This window comes from Ruditapes philippinarum, unplaced genomic scaffold, assembly GCF_026571515.1.
Source record: "Ruditapes philippinarum isolate M1 unplaced genomic scaffold, ASM2657151v2 ctg86_1_1_1_1, whole genome shotgun sequence".
Lineage (NCBI taxonomy): Eukaryota > Metazoa > Mollusca > Bivalvia > Venerida > Veneridae > Ruditapes > Ruditapes philippinarum.
In genome coordinates, this window is record NW_026864957.1 from 78,395 (window position 1) to 95,184 (window position 16,790).

A 16,790-nucleotide genomic window follows, 5' to 3' on the forward strand; every position below is an offset into this window, starting at 1 on the left:
ACAAAAATATATCATTCAAAAATTTAATACATGTATATTAATAGTGAAACATAAACACACAATTATATTTGATTTAATTGATCATCGGACGAAACTATCGTGAACCGGAAGTACAAATTAATGTATGCAATATGACGGAACATTAATTATACAAATATCATTTACGTTGATAATACACATCAATACCTAGGCTTTCATTTGACTAACACCCGTCAGACTGGCACGAGTCAACTTTTTTAAAGAAATGTAATTAAATCTTAATTTAGTTATCTAACTGTTAAAACCAATTAAGTCCTGAAACGGATTAAAGACACTTTTACGACGTGTTAATAATACATGATGACCGGCAATTAAATATTACTATGAAACGTGTAGATCACGAGTGACAACATCTCACCTTGATGTCGCCGACCTTTGATCAGTCGGCTGTTTTCACACTTCGACTAATTGAGATGAAAATATGTTGGACTTTAATTGACGGGACCAAATTTTCTTTTCGACTAAACAGGAGTCTCGGTAAGTCAAAATTTGACCTAAGCGGAGTTAAAATACAAAGATAAAGAAGGAAATTTGACGGGACTTTAAAAATTATTCAAATAAGGCGGAATTTTGAGTAAACCGATTTTGACTTATTGAGAGTCAACTGTATATAGAATATGTAGTCTGACTTTTGAACCCTGAGATTATCTCTCAGATGTGGGTATATTAGAATGCCAGAACAGTCATGTTCTCTAAAATTAGTGTTTAAAGTCAATCGGTGGCATAGCTTAATTAAAGTTATGTGAAGGCTGAATTTGTTTAAAGGCATGATAGGTGACATGTCTTGGGTCTGTACTCGATAGCAAAAACTACTTTTTGTGCCTTAGCATGCAAATGAACCCTTGTTAAACATGGACTGCATACATACATTTAGGGAATTATTAGAAATTGCAGGCCAGATAAATAAATGTCTTCTTTCTTTACTTTTCTGGAAAAAAGGAGTAGCCTACACTTTCTTTAGGAAGTTATGCCACTGTGTTCATCTGTCTGGTATCATTTATGAATATTAATAAGACAGCATTATGTTCTATATCTAATACTTCACTGCTCATAGCTTGTGTTGTGATTAGTACAGAATGGTTTTGTGCTATTATGAATTATTTAGAGAAAGTAATATCCACTTTTATATGGTGTTTGATGTGTGTTTTCCATCTATTGCTTGTATGATATGCCACTTTTTCTACTTAATCAGAATAACTAAATGTTAGTTTCAGATGTATTGTTGTTAAATATGGTAGTTCATTCTTTCTTTGATAATAAGTAATTAATTCAAGGTCAAAATGCACCATTAGCTCTATCACTAAATTTTCTGTTTTAAGGATACATGCATTTAATGATAAGAATTTTTGTTAATGATATTTCTCTCTATATTTTTCATTTGTTGGAGTGTTATTAAAACAGAGGGGTTTTTTTTATAATATTATTTTTCGTAAAGAAATATATGTATATATTTTTAGCTTAAGTTGGAATCATCTGATAATTGTAATGTGACATTGTGTTATAGTCTAAGTCTTATGATTTTAGTCTTAAAGTCTCTTTAGGTACCAGTAGGTAAGATGTGAAATTCTTTTGAAATTACAGACTCTATGTATATTTTGTAGGAAAGACGACGCGAGAAAGATATGTTGAAAGCACAAGAAATTTTGAGACGACAAAAATCGGACGGAGACGAATCTGGTAGTGAAGATGAAGGGAGGTAGTATAATCTTTTTTTTTTTATAAAAGCATTTTAATTCTTTTTTCTAAGGGCGTTGGTGTCTTTTCTTCCTTTAAACCTGTCAGCACTGATAACAATAGTTTTGTCTATGCACCCAGCATAAAGTCTATTGTAAACCTACATGTTACTGCTGTCTAACTTAACAATGTCTTTTACATTAAGAAGTTTTTGACGCATTTCAAATATAATAAGCAAGAAAATTCGCTACAGGAAATATGGATTATTTAAAACTTGCAGGAGAAAGGTTGATTGGGCTGTTGGATACCTCATCAGAACTGAAAGCCAAAGTGATAATTATTATAATCTTTATTATTTGCTATGATGGCTCAGGTTACAGAATTTGTGATATAGATTTTTGTTCAGTTAAATAATGTAATGGTGTATTGAGACTTTGATACTTGAAGTTTGTCTTTGATGATAGGATATATAACAAAACTGCATGTTTGTATATTTCAGAGGTTTAGACAAGAATGCTGCAAAGAACATACTTGGCAGATCCAGCAGTATCAAAATGAACAAGGAGAGTTCAGCAGGTGTAAGACGTGCAATTAGTTTTAGAACACGCGGTGAAAGTGAGCTTAGTCAACCACCACCTGTCTTACAGAAAGCGAAAGAATTTAGGCAGGGTGAAGGAGTAATAACTCCGCCTCCTGATGATACTCCACATGAACCCGCCCCCGACTTACCAGCAGCCCCTCCCCCAGAGATGTCACATGATTCAAAATCTCCTTTGTCAAAGAAGGAACACATGTCCCCATCAAGTCCTAAACAAAAACATTTAGAACATATGAAAAGTGATGACAAGAAAAAACGGACTGCTAGTTTTAATTTAAGGAGACGAACAAGAAGTTTCAAAGATAAACATAGGCTTCCAGAAAATTTACCACCCGCAGAAATGGAAGGTGCTTTAGAAAGAAAACAGGAATTACAAAGTGGTGGAAAGAAAGCAACTATTAGATCGTGGAAAAACTTTTATGCAGTTTTATTCGGACAATTATTGTGTTTCTTTAAAGACAAAGATGGTAAGTTAGAAGTTTCAGACAGATCACATAAAATCACAGACCATTAAAGTGTCATAAAGATAGTATTTATGGTCAAAAGTGCTTTAAATAACATATATACAATCATGTAGTTATATAAGAATCTGTGTAGATTTTAAGTCGTATCACATTGTTTAAACTGACCTTTTGTTCCCGGACTTTGGCTCCCGTTCTTTACACTTAAAGGCATAACAACAGAAAACGCACATCAATGAAATGATTTTTATGATGTGGTATAACTATTATTTTCCAAATTTTTGGCAGATTCGGAGCAAGCAGTTTAAAGACTATGATGTTAGATAAAAAGAAAATTGTTGTTTAGTGATTATGGGATATATTTCACTTGGTAGTAAGATTTTCTTGATATATTTTCCCTTCTACTTTTTACTTCTGATATTATTCAAGAAATCATACTGTTTGGAGAGATATAGTCCATAATTATTCACTACAAAGAAATAACCTTTTCATCATTTGAACATTTAAATACAAATACACCTGTTTACACCTATAGATGATACACAATTTTACAGGGTATTCAGAAAAAGTGGCTGCTGTCCCTCCACTCAATGTACATCAGGCCGTATGTGAGGTAGCTTCAGACTATACTAAGAAAAAGCATGTATTACGTCTGCGACTCCATGATGGAGCAGAGTTCCTTCTGGAGGTACCAAGTCAAAACGAGATGGGTGAATGGATGGGAAATATCAACAAGTTTGCTGGTATGCTTTATGATAAATCTATTTGATATCAACATATTATTCATTATTAACATAGGCAACATCTTTTTAGTGCACATTTGATACTGTTTACTCATATAAGGTCTAGTTTATTCTATAATCAAGAAATTTTGATCTTGGTTCGGTTTAGAAACTAGACATGAGAAATGTCAGATGCATGGTATAGGTACCTGTTTTGTCTGGATAAATGAAGAACTTTTATCAGTTGACAGGGTCCATACAGTCTTTAAAAGTGCTTAAATTTGAGTCACTTTAGAGAGTGCTTAAAACTGAAAAAAAGTGCTTAATTGTCCTTGAATATGATTACTGTAATGAAAATTGCGTAATGATGCTTAAATATGCTGCAAATATGCTTGAAAATGATTGAATGACATAATGTCATAGTTAACAAAAACAAAAACGATCCAATTTAATACCAAAATCAATGAAATGTTTGCTCAACAGTAAAAGTAAGGGGATGAATTGCAGTTGATTTGGACTGGTTTTGTACAGATGTTCTGTAGTTGCACTCCTTGTTCTTTTACAGAAACGGGAAAATACAACACATCTATATAATGACAGTGTATATTACCATAATGAACAAGGATAATAATTGTGCTTGCTTATTACTGAAATTTTTTACAATATATAATGTATGTAATGAGTGCAGTTGAACATTGATAATAATTAAATTTGCTTGCCATATTAGTTGTCAAAATAAAAGAAACCTTGATATAACACTATGGGACATCTGATTTAATGCAATCCATATAAGTGGCAATATTTTAGAAAATCTCATTAAAATGTGTTGGTTAGCGATATAGGTTTTAAATGGCTTGAGACAAGTCTGCCCTGTGACAAATTTGGCCTTGACATTGATGCTTGGCCAGAATGTCTTCAAAAAAACTGTTTTGCTTGCCATGCTATGTTATGCATTATTAAGATGTTGCCACTATAACTATTATAAGTTTTATACCTAATGAATATAATATCTTTAGAATTTCACATGTAATATTCTGAAATTTGCTATATTGTAAATGTTTGAATGTGGAAAATGCAGTTAAAGCATAATTTTAATTTTATATATTCATTATTTTAAATTTGAGTACCCAAGCAACCAGTGCAAACCAATATCATCAAGCTCATATGTGCCATCTGATTGCGGTCTGCACTTTTTGCTACTTGGTAGTTTACATTTAAGGATTTCACTGTCAAAATAGTTCACATTAAAAGATTACACTGTCGAAATATTTTACACCAAAGGATTTCACTGTCAAAATAGTTTACCATAAAGGATTTCACTGTCAAAATACATGTAGATTACGTTCAATGATTTTACTGTCAAGATAGTTTACAGTAAAGGCAAGACATTTTTGCCATTCACATTCAAACATTTATCTTCATCTTCTTTTTCCTGAGATTAAATTCTAATATTTCTTCTCAATATAATTAATAATGCAAGTATTAAAAATTCCATATATAACCAATATTTGCTAAATTGTTCTATTAATTGATATATATTGATGTATTCCACCTTTGATAATCAAGTGTAGTTTTGATACAATTTGTGAAATTTGTGTATTTATGATGTATGAATGTAGCATGTTGAAGTGTAAAAAGGTAGTCTTTAAGTTGGTTGGGTGTTGTTTAGAAAATTCACCTCAATTATTTCTGTGGATAAATTTAAGGTGTGAACAGCCTGGTCTATGATACTTAGTGAACTTTAAGTTTGTATAATTTATTAACCATATTTGTTAAGGTTTGAAACTTAAGTATTTTCTCTGTTAGCTAAATCATTTAATTGTTACAAGAGTGCTTACTAAAGCCAGAAATAATGTATGAAGGGTCACTTGGGTCACTCTTCTTTCATCATATTAGCACAGATGCCACTTAACTTGGATTAGGTGGGGGAATCGAACAAGTGAGGTTATAAATACCTTTAAAATTGTGATCTCAACTACCACTATTTGAAGTTATTTAATTGGTGAGAGCTTGGAAAAAAACACAAAATTCATCCACAGAAATATGGAATGTGCTTGTAAACATGAAAATGGATAGCAATGTAGATGTTGTGAACTTTGAATTGAAAACCATGGGACATTGATTTAGATATTGTATGTGCTATATAATTATGGTGTATGATATATATGATGTATTTGACTGGTTGTTTACAGCGAAGTCGGCAATGTTTGCTGACATGGAGTTTAATCATAATGAAGAGGAAGACGACGGAGGTGAACTAAAATCAATAGTTTTCTTTTTTTTTCATAATGCAATTTTTTTTTAACCCCAATTTTTTGTGTTACTGTTCACTCCTTATATATTTTTTTTGCCTTTCCTTACAACTCACATGGACAAGTACTTTCAATTTGCTTTTACTCATGGTTGATGTGGATTTAGTAAAAAGATTTCTAATTGATTTGGTGGAGGGATTCAGATTTTGTTTTTGCTTTATCTTGTAATATGCCAAATTTGTTTCTTTGGAATTCTATGTGTCAAAATTGTATGTTACCCTAAATGCATGGGACACTTTTCACTTTAGTTACAATGAGTTTTATATTAACATGCTATTTTGTGAAAAATAGCGGGGGGAAAAAGAAGTGAATGTGAGGTGTAAGGTAATAAAGAAAACATTTATTCAGCAATATTGTTTTTGAATGCAGCCTTATTCAGATTTTATTTAGAAATTTGTTCCTTCAAAAGAGTGCTATTATTCCAGTTTTATCAGTTTTCCATTTTTTTCCCCATCCACCTTCCAGTTTATCCCTTACAGTATATTTCAGAAAAGATTAAGAATATTTACATTAACCTTACCTAAGTAGCTTAATTTGTAACATCCTTTGATGAGAACATAATGGCCCTTTTACAACCTGTATGTTTTTGTGTTAAATGAAAGTTCTGATCAACAGAGTAAAAACAGTAATGTTATGGTAATCTAAAATTCAGCTCCCACTCCCATAGATACAAATGTGGTTATAATATCAGTTTCCAACAGCAAAAAAGAAATCATTTCATTATTCTAGTCTTTGGACCATAGAAATGGATACAAGATCCTACCATAGACCATAGAAACAAATGTAGACCATAGGCCTTTCACACAATCTATTTGCACTGAAATTAAGTCCTTAAATTTGCATATAGGAGCACTTGTTTTGTAGAACCATCAGCTCTTGTTTTATTTGCTTCGTTTTAGTTTGCAGTGTTTTGCTTTAGCAATGTATTAGGATAGGAGTTGCCATTGTTTAAATAAATGTAGGCAGATAATGGCTAAAATTAACCATTGACATCATTTGGAGCTTGTCCTATTATCCTAGCAGGTCTCACTGGGTAAAGGTATACCTGTATCTTAAGGTCTCAAGTTTGAGCCAATAGTGTACAACAGCTTACATTTTGGCTCCTTGTAAATTTGGCTGACAATTAATTTGGTAGTGCTCTTAAAGTCACTCTTTTTACCTATACAAATTTTGAAAGCTAATATTTGCATAGAATTGTTTGATATTTGTGCAGAATTGAGGAATGCCCAACTTTCAAGTGAAAACTCACCTGTTCCTGACAAACAAATTGACAAAAATTTATGATAAAAATGTTATAGAATAGAATTGGCTTGTAGTTATTTAGTAGAAGTTTGTTTCGAAATCAGTTCAGGAACTAGAGAAAACTGTAGATAGTTTCTAGTTTTCTTCTAGATTTTTTGTTCTATTTAATCCTTAACCTGCTGAATTTCTGTAATGGAATGGCCCAGCTTTGAATTTGGAACAGTCCATTCAATGTTTAAGGGGTTTCTGTATCAAAATGCAAAAAAAAGAGCTACCAACAGAATAGAGCCTTGTCAGACTGCATGGATGTACAGGCTGGCCTGGTTGTATACTGGTGATGACAGTTGATAAAATGGAGTTTTATCAGGTTAATGGTGTAGAACATTAAATAAGCTAAATGTGTGTATAGAAGAGTGTTAGATGTAATAAATTTGTGTTGTGCTAATTTAGTTATATAAGTTGTTGTTGAACACAAAAGTATTTCATGCCAAAGGAGTTTTTGCAAAATATAATTATGATATCTTGCTGATTCATTTTGAGCATTGAAATTTAACAAAATGGACATAATACATAGTATTTGTTATGAAGCATGTACAGTTGCACAGAGGAGGTCTCTAATAATTAAAATGAATAATAAAATGGGTTTTTGTTTTTCTGCTAATATAGAAAACATTTAAGCAGATATCTAAGAAGTAATTTAATTAATTGCATGGGGAAAAAAATAATAGCGATTTGTGATCAAAGTCCAAAACAGAAAATGAAATGTGTACGCATTTAAGATAAAACGTCATTACTTGTAGATGCACTTATATATTAGGCAGAAAAATAATTTTGTAAGAATATGTAATATATTCTGCTTGTTTGATGCATCAGTATTTAATTACAACAAAAAATAGCAAAGGTGTTAGTGGGGGTGAGGGGGTAGAAAAAATGATTTTCAGACAATTTTATCTAAACCAATTAGTCATATTGACCTCTTTGACTTGGCAGTCATCATTTAAGTGATATTGTTATGAAAAAAAAAAAGTATAATGTCACTTGAACCCTTAAATTCTACTTGTGGTTATAAAATCTACCAATTACCTGTGCTACTAGTGCAGACCAAGATTACTGATATAGTCTGCACTGTTTGCAGATCAAGTCGTACATTGTCTTGAAAATTTCCCATAATAATGATGAACAATAAAGTCCAGAGATGGACAAGATTATATGAGCCGCGTCATGACAAAACCAACATAATGGGTTTGCGACCAGCATGGAGCCAGATCACCTCAGTCTGATCAGGATCCATGCTGTTCGCTATCAGTTTCTTTACTTGTTATAGGGTCTGTAAGCGAACAGCATGGATCCGGATCAGACTGCGCGGATGCGCAGGCTGGTCCAGATCCATGCTGGTCGCAAACCCATTATGTTGGTTTTGTCGTGACACGGCTCAATTATTCAGAAATTTAGCAGTACAACTTGTCCTCTGAATTTTACATATCATAAACAGTTTTAATAATAAGCAATTGTCTTCTGTTTGGTCTTAAAGGTCTTTTAGATGTCCCTTGTTAAGTAAAGTGAATGGTTGAAATAGTTTAGTTAACATATTTGAACTTCATTAATATAATAAATAAATAAATATTTGGGGCTTTTGGCTCTCTGATTTCAAGTTCTATTAGTTTAGAAAACGTTGTTTTCTTTTTAGAAAGGCGTTTTTAACATTTTCAGCTTACATTGGTAGTGGTTTTTTCTGTTTTTCAGATTTCTTTTCATGTTAAATATTTCTTATACTAATTGTTTAAATAATAAATTGAATGTCTTTAATATCTTCCTAAATAGAGTACTACATTTCTTTTCAATATTTACTCTAAAAAACAAATATTTCATTCATAGTTTTTTTTACAAAATAAATGTTTTAAATATACATATTTTTCACACACACATGATTATGCAACTTATCATAGCTTTCAAATTTCTTCTCTATAATCTTTACACTTCTTATTTCTAGATACTGGTGTCAGTTCATGTATATATTGTTATAATTATGTTGTATTAGTTGACCATATTGATATGAACATTTACTTATGTTTCAGAAATGGCACCCAGCGTAGATACATCGGAACTTGATGTACAGAGATCACCTTCACCTCCTGGTCGAGGTCGAAGTGTTTCACCAACAGAGGGCACTCATGTGCAAACAATACCTGAAGATTCTGTCGTTTCTGAGCCGACCCCCTCCCATCAGGCAGCCACCGCTGGTTCCCCAAGAAGGCAAGAACCTGGTTCCCCGAGAAGGCAAGAACCTGGTTCCCCAAGAAGGCAAGAACCTGGTTCCCCTCAAAGACAACATGCTGAGAGGCAAGACATGAGACGTGATCAACATGTAAACAGTCGAGGTATTGTGTTTGTTTCAATAGCAAGACTTACTTAGAACCTTGTTTGTCATTGGTTCTGTTTAAAGCAGATAAAGGGTGTGCAGCCTCAATATTTTTCTGTGTTGTGGCATTTGATATTGTAGTAATTTTGTTTAACAGTAGCTAATGTTTTCAATCAGAGACAACTACATAAGAATAAATGAGAAAAAAATTTGTGTTTTGAAGTTGCCTCCCTTTAATCTTTTCTGATAATATATATATCAAAGAAAATATTTAGTTTGTTTCAAGTTATAGGTATGTGTTGAATTGAAATGTACATGTAGTCAGTTTTGGCAATGTTTATATTGCAGAAACAGCCTCTAGCCATGATAACAATATGGTCAAGTATTCAGATGAACCAAGGGTAAGTTAAATAATTGTTTGTTTTTAAGAATTTTTTGCTCATGAATTCTTTAATATATGAATTATCTTGTAACTTTATGGCTTAAACTTGCAAATTAAGATACCTGAATAAGTAACTGCCAATTGCTTCTTGTAAAAATATTAGAATATGATATTTCGTAAATATTTTCTTTGATAATTTATACTAGCACTGATTTGTCCTGTCTAAGTAAGCTGCCGGATTTGAAGCCAGCATTCCTTCTGCTATATTTTATCTAAAGATTAAGTTTGATGGCATCATATTTGAAAAAATTTGAAAAAGACATACAAATATTGATATGAATAACTACATTATTCTGGTATTTTAGAAACGGCCAGAAGCATCGCCTCGGTCTTCACAACAGCGACCTCTATCAGAACCAGTGTTGCCACCAGGGGGCACTCCGGACGAACATGATGAGAAGGAGAAGAAACGTAAATCTATGTTCAGTTTTCTTAAAAAGAAGAAAGACAAGGAGCATCATGAAGAGCATCATGAAAAGAAAGACTCAAAGAAACATAAAAAGGAAAAAATCTGAAAATTTACATGAAATAGACAGGATTTAAAGGTTAATATTGAAAAATATAAACAAGACAGTGAATGTAAAGAGAAATTTTAACAATTTCTAGAAGTATAGTTGATGTAAACCATGATATAGAAATTTCAAGAAAAAAGGTTGACATACAGAAAGATAGATTAAAAGTGGCTAGAAATGTCAAAGGCTTTAGGAAAACAGAACGATAAAGGAAACTACCTTAAAAGTAGAAGTTCAGGGAAGACAATTGACTTATATAGGAAAGTGAGAACTTCAATGGTGAAACATCATCTTCCAATCTGAGAAGGTTGCAGGTGAATTAAACATTTTGAAAGCATTGAGAATAAAAAATGCACCACAGCATATTTAGGACTATAATAATGTTTATTACTGGAAGAGTAAAATTGCCACTTTATGTGTTATAGGCAGTGTTGCACTGCCATTCTACTGTGATATAACGATTATAGTTTAAAATAACCATGACAGAAAGGGGGAAGAAGAGATTTTTTTATATCATAATTAAATGCACGAGAAACAGAGCACAAGTTTTATCTTTCTTTCACCTTTCAAATTTTTTAATTGAATCTGAAAAAAGAAGATTTTTTAGGTGAATAGAATTGATTTGTAAAATCATGCATTCAGTACAGAAATTCTAATAGGGGCCAAGATTAAAAGTTTTGGTATGTTTTGTGTTGTTATACTGGATTTTAAAGAAATTATATAGGTTAATACTGACAGTTTACAGACTGTTCACTGATTGATTTTGTGTTCAAAAGAAAATAAAAATGAAATTACTGTACAATGTATTAGATTATCATTATGGTAGATATGAAGTGTTGGAGAGACAATTCAAGGCTTATAGATAAAATGCTTAGATTATATATTGAAATACTATAGAAATATTTAGTGCCAATTATTATTTGTATGAATTTAGATACATGGAATATATTTTTGTTTTTTTTATTGCAGGTGAGCATATGTTTTGTTTCTGTTGTTGAATTTTTTGTTATGAGTTTTGTTGGTACTGTGCTACGCATTCAGGATATTTAAATGGTGTCATGCACTCTTAACCAGCACTCTGTTTGTTTGTACGTTTGTGCAGATAATATTTCTCATATAATATTGTTTACCTTTTTATACAAGAGACTTCCAGAAAGAAACACTGCTGAAGCGGAAGAAAAGAAATTCTTAAAAATCGAGATTTTTCTTTTTTCTTTTTCTTTTTTTTTTTTATGATTTATTTGCGTGCTATTTTGTTTTACTGGTCTATTCTGTATGTGGAAAATGTATGTTGTTTTTGTTTTTTTTTTTTTATTTACATGGTGTTTATACAGCTTTTTATAAGGTAAAATGGCTTATATATTTTATGCGTGTTTTTCTTATTTATATTCGGGAATATTATAATTGCACAGTTTGCCGTATAGTGCTTCTAGGGCAAGGACATGACGTAAAGTGCTTTAGAGTATTTTTTTTTTTTTTCTGGGATTGTAGTTTATGTGAATCAATTTTAGAAATTGTAAGATATTTACGTATGTTTTGTGTTGTTGAACATAGAGACAATATTTCTGTTGTTATATTGTAGTCACTATGTAGATAAAATTATATATGTTATACCGGTTTATTGAATAAAAAGAACACAATACACAGTTTTACATGCATTAAAATCCATAATTTATTTTTGTATAAAGTATATAGTTTTGTAAAATATGATATATTATGGCCTAATAGTACATGACCGAGGTATAAGAAGAGATAAAGCCCAGCTGTAATATCTCGTATGTATTTCTATTTATCTGTAAATGACCATCAGATTGCGTTAAAATTTCATTCATTTAAACATTTAGGAGATTTCTGGATTTAATATTAAATTTTTTTATCTCATATCTCTTTAGGGGTTTCTGGATTAAATATTGTAATAATTCCTCTTTATATTTTTAACATTTTTTGACACATGATGAAAAATAATATTCCAGGCAGGGACCATTTTATATGCTCAAATAGTCTAGCCTCAACAAAGGGACCAAAGTTGGCATTCCAACTATCAAATAACATAGTATTCTCTCTTGAAACTGATATTGTTTGTATAGACCTTTGTTTCAATAAAAAGAGGGAACAATATTTTAAATTCAAATTTTTTGGTTATCATATACTTACATGTATGACTGAAGCATTGTTAGATCTGTTTTGTCTTTTGAAGTCATAATTTTTAGAGGACCAGTATTTTAGAAAAAATGGACAAATATATTTTTGATACAGTATGTTTTTAGATTACATTATGTTCTTTCATTTGGTAACAAAGGTTAAAAATTATTTTTTCTCCACTGTTTTTGACATTGTGTCATCTGATAAGAATGTATTATGCATACAGTTGGGAGCTTTTTAGGAAATTTTAACTAGGTACAATTGTAAATAAGAAAGGTTTCCTCAATCTGATTTTCCATTGTTAACTATTTCATGTTCAGTAATCCTTGTTCAGTTTGGCACATGTCAATTTCAGCATGGAATTTCTTTGTAACATGTGCATATTTAAAAAAAAAAAACCTGGTAAACTGTAATATACTTAACTTTACAACTGACTCTGAAACTACCAAAAATTTTGAAATTTTTTTCTCTTGTATTTAAATTTTAAGTATCTTACTAAAACAACTAATATGTATAATATCTTGTAAAAGGTTTTTAGTTCAAGCTTCTCTTTAGCTATAGAAAAAGTTACATTTCAATTATGTTAGTACATTAATACTAAATAAATCTTCCAAGGCATTAATATTTTTATGTCTTGATTGTATAGAAACTGTTGTATATGCTATCATTATAATATGATAAGGAAGTATATGGTGAAGTATATATCATTTTGTTGTCTTTATATTGAATATATAGATATTATGCAATAAACATATTTTTATAATGAGCAGTGGCTGTATTTGTCTTTATTTATCGAGGCTGACTGCATTTAATAGGGCAGAGGGTCTGTGGTTGATGATAATGTTTTCTACAATGATAAAAAAATCCATGTCAGAGTATTTAAAACTTGAGTTACAGATTTGTGAGGAAATATTCAATGTTATACATTAATGTACATGTATTAAGTCTTATTGAGAATTTTTGGCTTGTACTGGTGAAAAACCTTGCAGTGCCACCATACATCTTAATTATCTGCAATTCATATTGTTACTCTATTTCATGGGAAATATTTAAGTTAACTGATTGAAAAAGTAAGACAAAAAAAATATGTCTGATCTTCAATACTTAGTTTTCAAGAGCTGTTATCTTTGGAGCATTTTAAGGCAGGTAACTCCTAAAGCTAGTATTTTTAGCTCGACTATTCGATAAGAATAAGTAGAGCTATTGCAGTCACCCGAGCGTCGGCGTCGGCGTAACCACTTATGTTAAAGTTTTTGTAATAGTTAAAATATTTTCAAAGTCCATTGACATATGGCTTTGAAACTTTGCACACTTGTTCACCATCATGACCCCAACCTGTAGACAGGAGGAGGTAACTCTATCAAGCATTTTGACAGAATTATGCCCCTTTTTCGACTTAGAACTTAAGTTAAAGTTTTTGTAATAGTTCAAATATTTGCAAAGTCCATAGACATATGGCTTTGAAACTTTGCACACTTGTTCACCATCATGACCCCAACCTGTAGACAGGAGGAGGTAACTCTATCAAGCATTTTGACAGAATTATGCCCCTTTTTCGACTTAGAATTTACGTTAAAGTTTTTGTAATAGTTCAAATATTTTCAGAGTCCATTGACATATGGCTTTGAAACTTTGCACACTTGTTCACCATCATGACCCCAACCTGTAAACAGGAGGAGGTAACTGTATCAAGCATTTTTTTTACTATCAAGCACTAAGAATAGTCGAGCGTTGCTGTCCTACCGACAGTTCTTGTTTCTTACTGTCAACAGTTACTGAACATGATTAAAAGAATAAAGGCTTGGGCTACTTTAAATTCATAACGTAAAAGATGAAACAGAATATGAACTTAGCAGGGTAATTTATTATGCTGACTGCTATAATTTTACAAACCTTACATACAACTGCTTTGAGATGAGTTGTTTTAATTGCATGATGTATATTAAACATTGTCTCGAACAGTTTCTGTAAACATTTCATTTTATCTTTAGTCCAAGCTATCAGTTAATAACAGTCTACAAATGTTTTATAAATGATTATGATTTGATGAACAAGAAGGTCACATTGGCAAAGTAAACTATGTCCCATGTAGAAAATCTTTCACTTTTTATTCAGCTCCCATCTCTTGGCCATCTCTTTACCATAGCATCTATCTCCACATGATTATCTTCCTCTTCTTGTGACATAAATTCTGAAAATGTTAAATACAAGCGTTAAAATGCAGTTCTATTCAGATTAAATAAACATTATAGTGGCTATTTATAAAGTGATTTCTTTTTAACTGGACTTGATTTACAAAAAAGCGTCCATGTATCACAAAATGAAAATGAAAAAAAAAAGTCAAATGTCAAAGACAAAATTACATCAAATGTTAAATCATTGAACAGTTCAATGAACTAGTAAATTAAGATGTTTTTGACTAAATTTTATGGAAGGACATATCTCAGTTTATACATCCTGTTGTTTAAATATTTTATATTTTCTGTACATTGATTTGTGTATAATATTCTATCACTGATGACAGTTATTTTTATTAAACAAAGATTTATAGCTCTTAAGTGTATTATTTTACAAATAAGACATCAAAATATGTCAATAAACCAATATATTATTCCACATTCCCCCTGCCAATAAAATCAGGAGTATATTGAAATGGTGCCTGCCTGTCCTTTATTGTATCAGGTGGCATATCTTGGGATTGATTTGTCTAATTTTCTTGAAATTTGGCAGGAATGTATATATCAATAGGGAAATGCGGACCCCTAAGTGCAATCAAAATCCAAAATTTGCTTTTGCTTTATGTTCTTAAAAAAGGCATTCATAACAATAATTACTATTTTGAGCAAAATTTTAAGTGATTGCATGAAAAAAATGCTGTAAGACCCTTGTAATTTATATTTACATATATGTAAATTATATTTTATCATCATTTCCAAGAAAATAAGATTAATATAGTAATAAGTGTTTATTTGACAGTGTATTTTAAAGTTGGTTTAAAAGGATGACCAGACAAACGCTTTAATCATGCATCACCTAGCTACAAGTATTACATTAGCTATTTTGATTATGTGGAAAGTGTTGTTATAGTTTGAAAACACAGATCAGATGGCATTTTTTTCCTTTTTCAGCAAATAAATATTTCAGAGTTGTTATCACTAAACTTCCGCAACAAGAATAATAATACCAGTACGAATCAGAAACTCTTGAGCTAACTTCCCAAATTTTTAGTGGTTAATTTGTCAAAAACTAGTAATCTGAAGATTGCTAGCTGCGTGGGTTCAAATCTTGTAAGGAGCTAGTGAACAGCTGTTTTCATGAGCAGGTTACTTCACACTCATTGCAAAATACATGTCATGTTGATTCCAAAAATGTATTCATACACAATCAATCTGAAAGGGAAATAAAAATAATAAAGCCCACCTCTGTGTCTGTCCGTCCGTAAACTTTTACTTTAAATGACATCTCCTCATAAACCAATAACCAATAAGCCAATTTCATCCAAACTTCACAGGAATGTTCCTTTGGTGGTCACCTTAAAAAATTGTTCAAAGAATTTAATTCCATGCAGAACTCTGATTGCCATGGCAACTGAAAGAAAAAAAATTAAATATCTTCTCTTAAAAAACCCCAAGAGCTAGAGCTTAGATATTTGGCATGAAACATCTTCTAATGAGTGTCTACCAAGTTTGTTCAAATAAAAGCCCTGGGGTCAAAATTGGCCACGCCCCAGGGGGTCTTTGATTTTCCCTATATGCATATAGTAAAAACTTAAAATATCTTCTTTTAAAGAACCCAAAGAGCTAGAGCTAAGATATTTAGCATGAAACATCTTCTAGTGAGTGTCTACCAAGTTTGTTAAAATAAAAGCCCAGGGGTCAAAATTGGCCCCATCCCAGGGGGTCTTTGATTATCCCTATATGCATATAGTAAAAACTAAAACAATCTCCTTTGAAAAAACCCAAATAGCTAGAGTTTAGATATTAAGCATGAAACATCTTCTAAGGAGTGTCTACAAAGTTTGTTCAAATAAAAGCCCTGGGGTCAAAATTGGCCCCGCCCCAGGGGGTCATTGATTTTCCCTATATGCATATAGTAAAAACTTAAAAAATCTTCATTTAAAGAACTCAAAGAGTTAGAGCTAAGATATTTAGCATGAAGCATGTTCGAATTGGTGTCTACCAAGTTTGTTCAAATAAAAGCCCTTGGGTCAAAATTGATTTTCCTTATATGTATATAGCAAAAACTTAAAAAATCTTCTTTGAAAAAACCCAAATACGAGGGGTGTCC

The 16,790-nt window shown here is 31.4% G+C and overlaps 1 protein-coding gene across 5 annotated transcripts in view; it reads left to right on the forward strand.

The window, feature by feature from the left end:
- Positions 1 to 13,270, forward strand: part of LOC132727407 (spectrin alpha chain, non-erythrocytic 1-like) — a gene marked incomplete at its 5' end in the record, with an annotated part of 91,021 nt that extends 77,751 nt beyond the window's left edge. For 4 of the 5 annotated variants that reach the window (XM_060712875.1, XM_060712876.1, XM_060712877.1 and 1 more), the window contains 7 exon segments: positions 1,641 to 1,735; positions 2,213 to 2,778; positions 3,327 to 3,515; positions 5,687 to 5,746; positions 9,124 to 9,426; positions 9,756 to 9,808; positions 10,155 to 13,270. In XM_060712875.1, the coding sequence (XP_060568858.1) occupies positions 1,641 to 1,735; positions 2,213 to 2,778; positions 3,327 to 3,515; positions 5,687 to 5,746; positions 9,124 to 9,426; positions 9,756 to 9,808; positions 10,155 to 10,364 (1,476 nt within the window). 5 annotated transcript variants of the gene reach the window in all.
- Between the last annotated feature and the right edge of the window lie 3,520 nt (positions 13,271 to 16,790).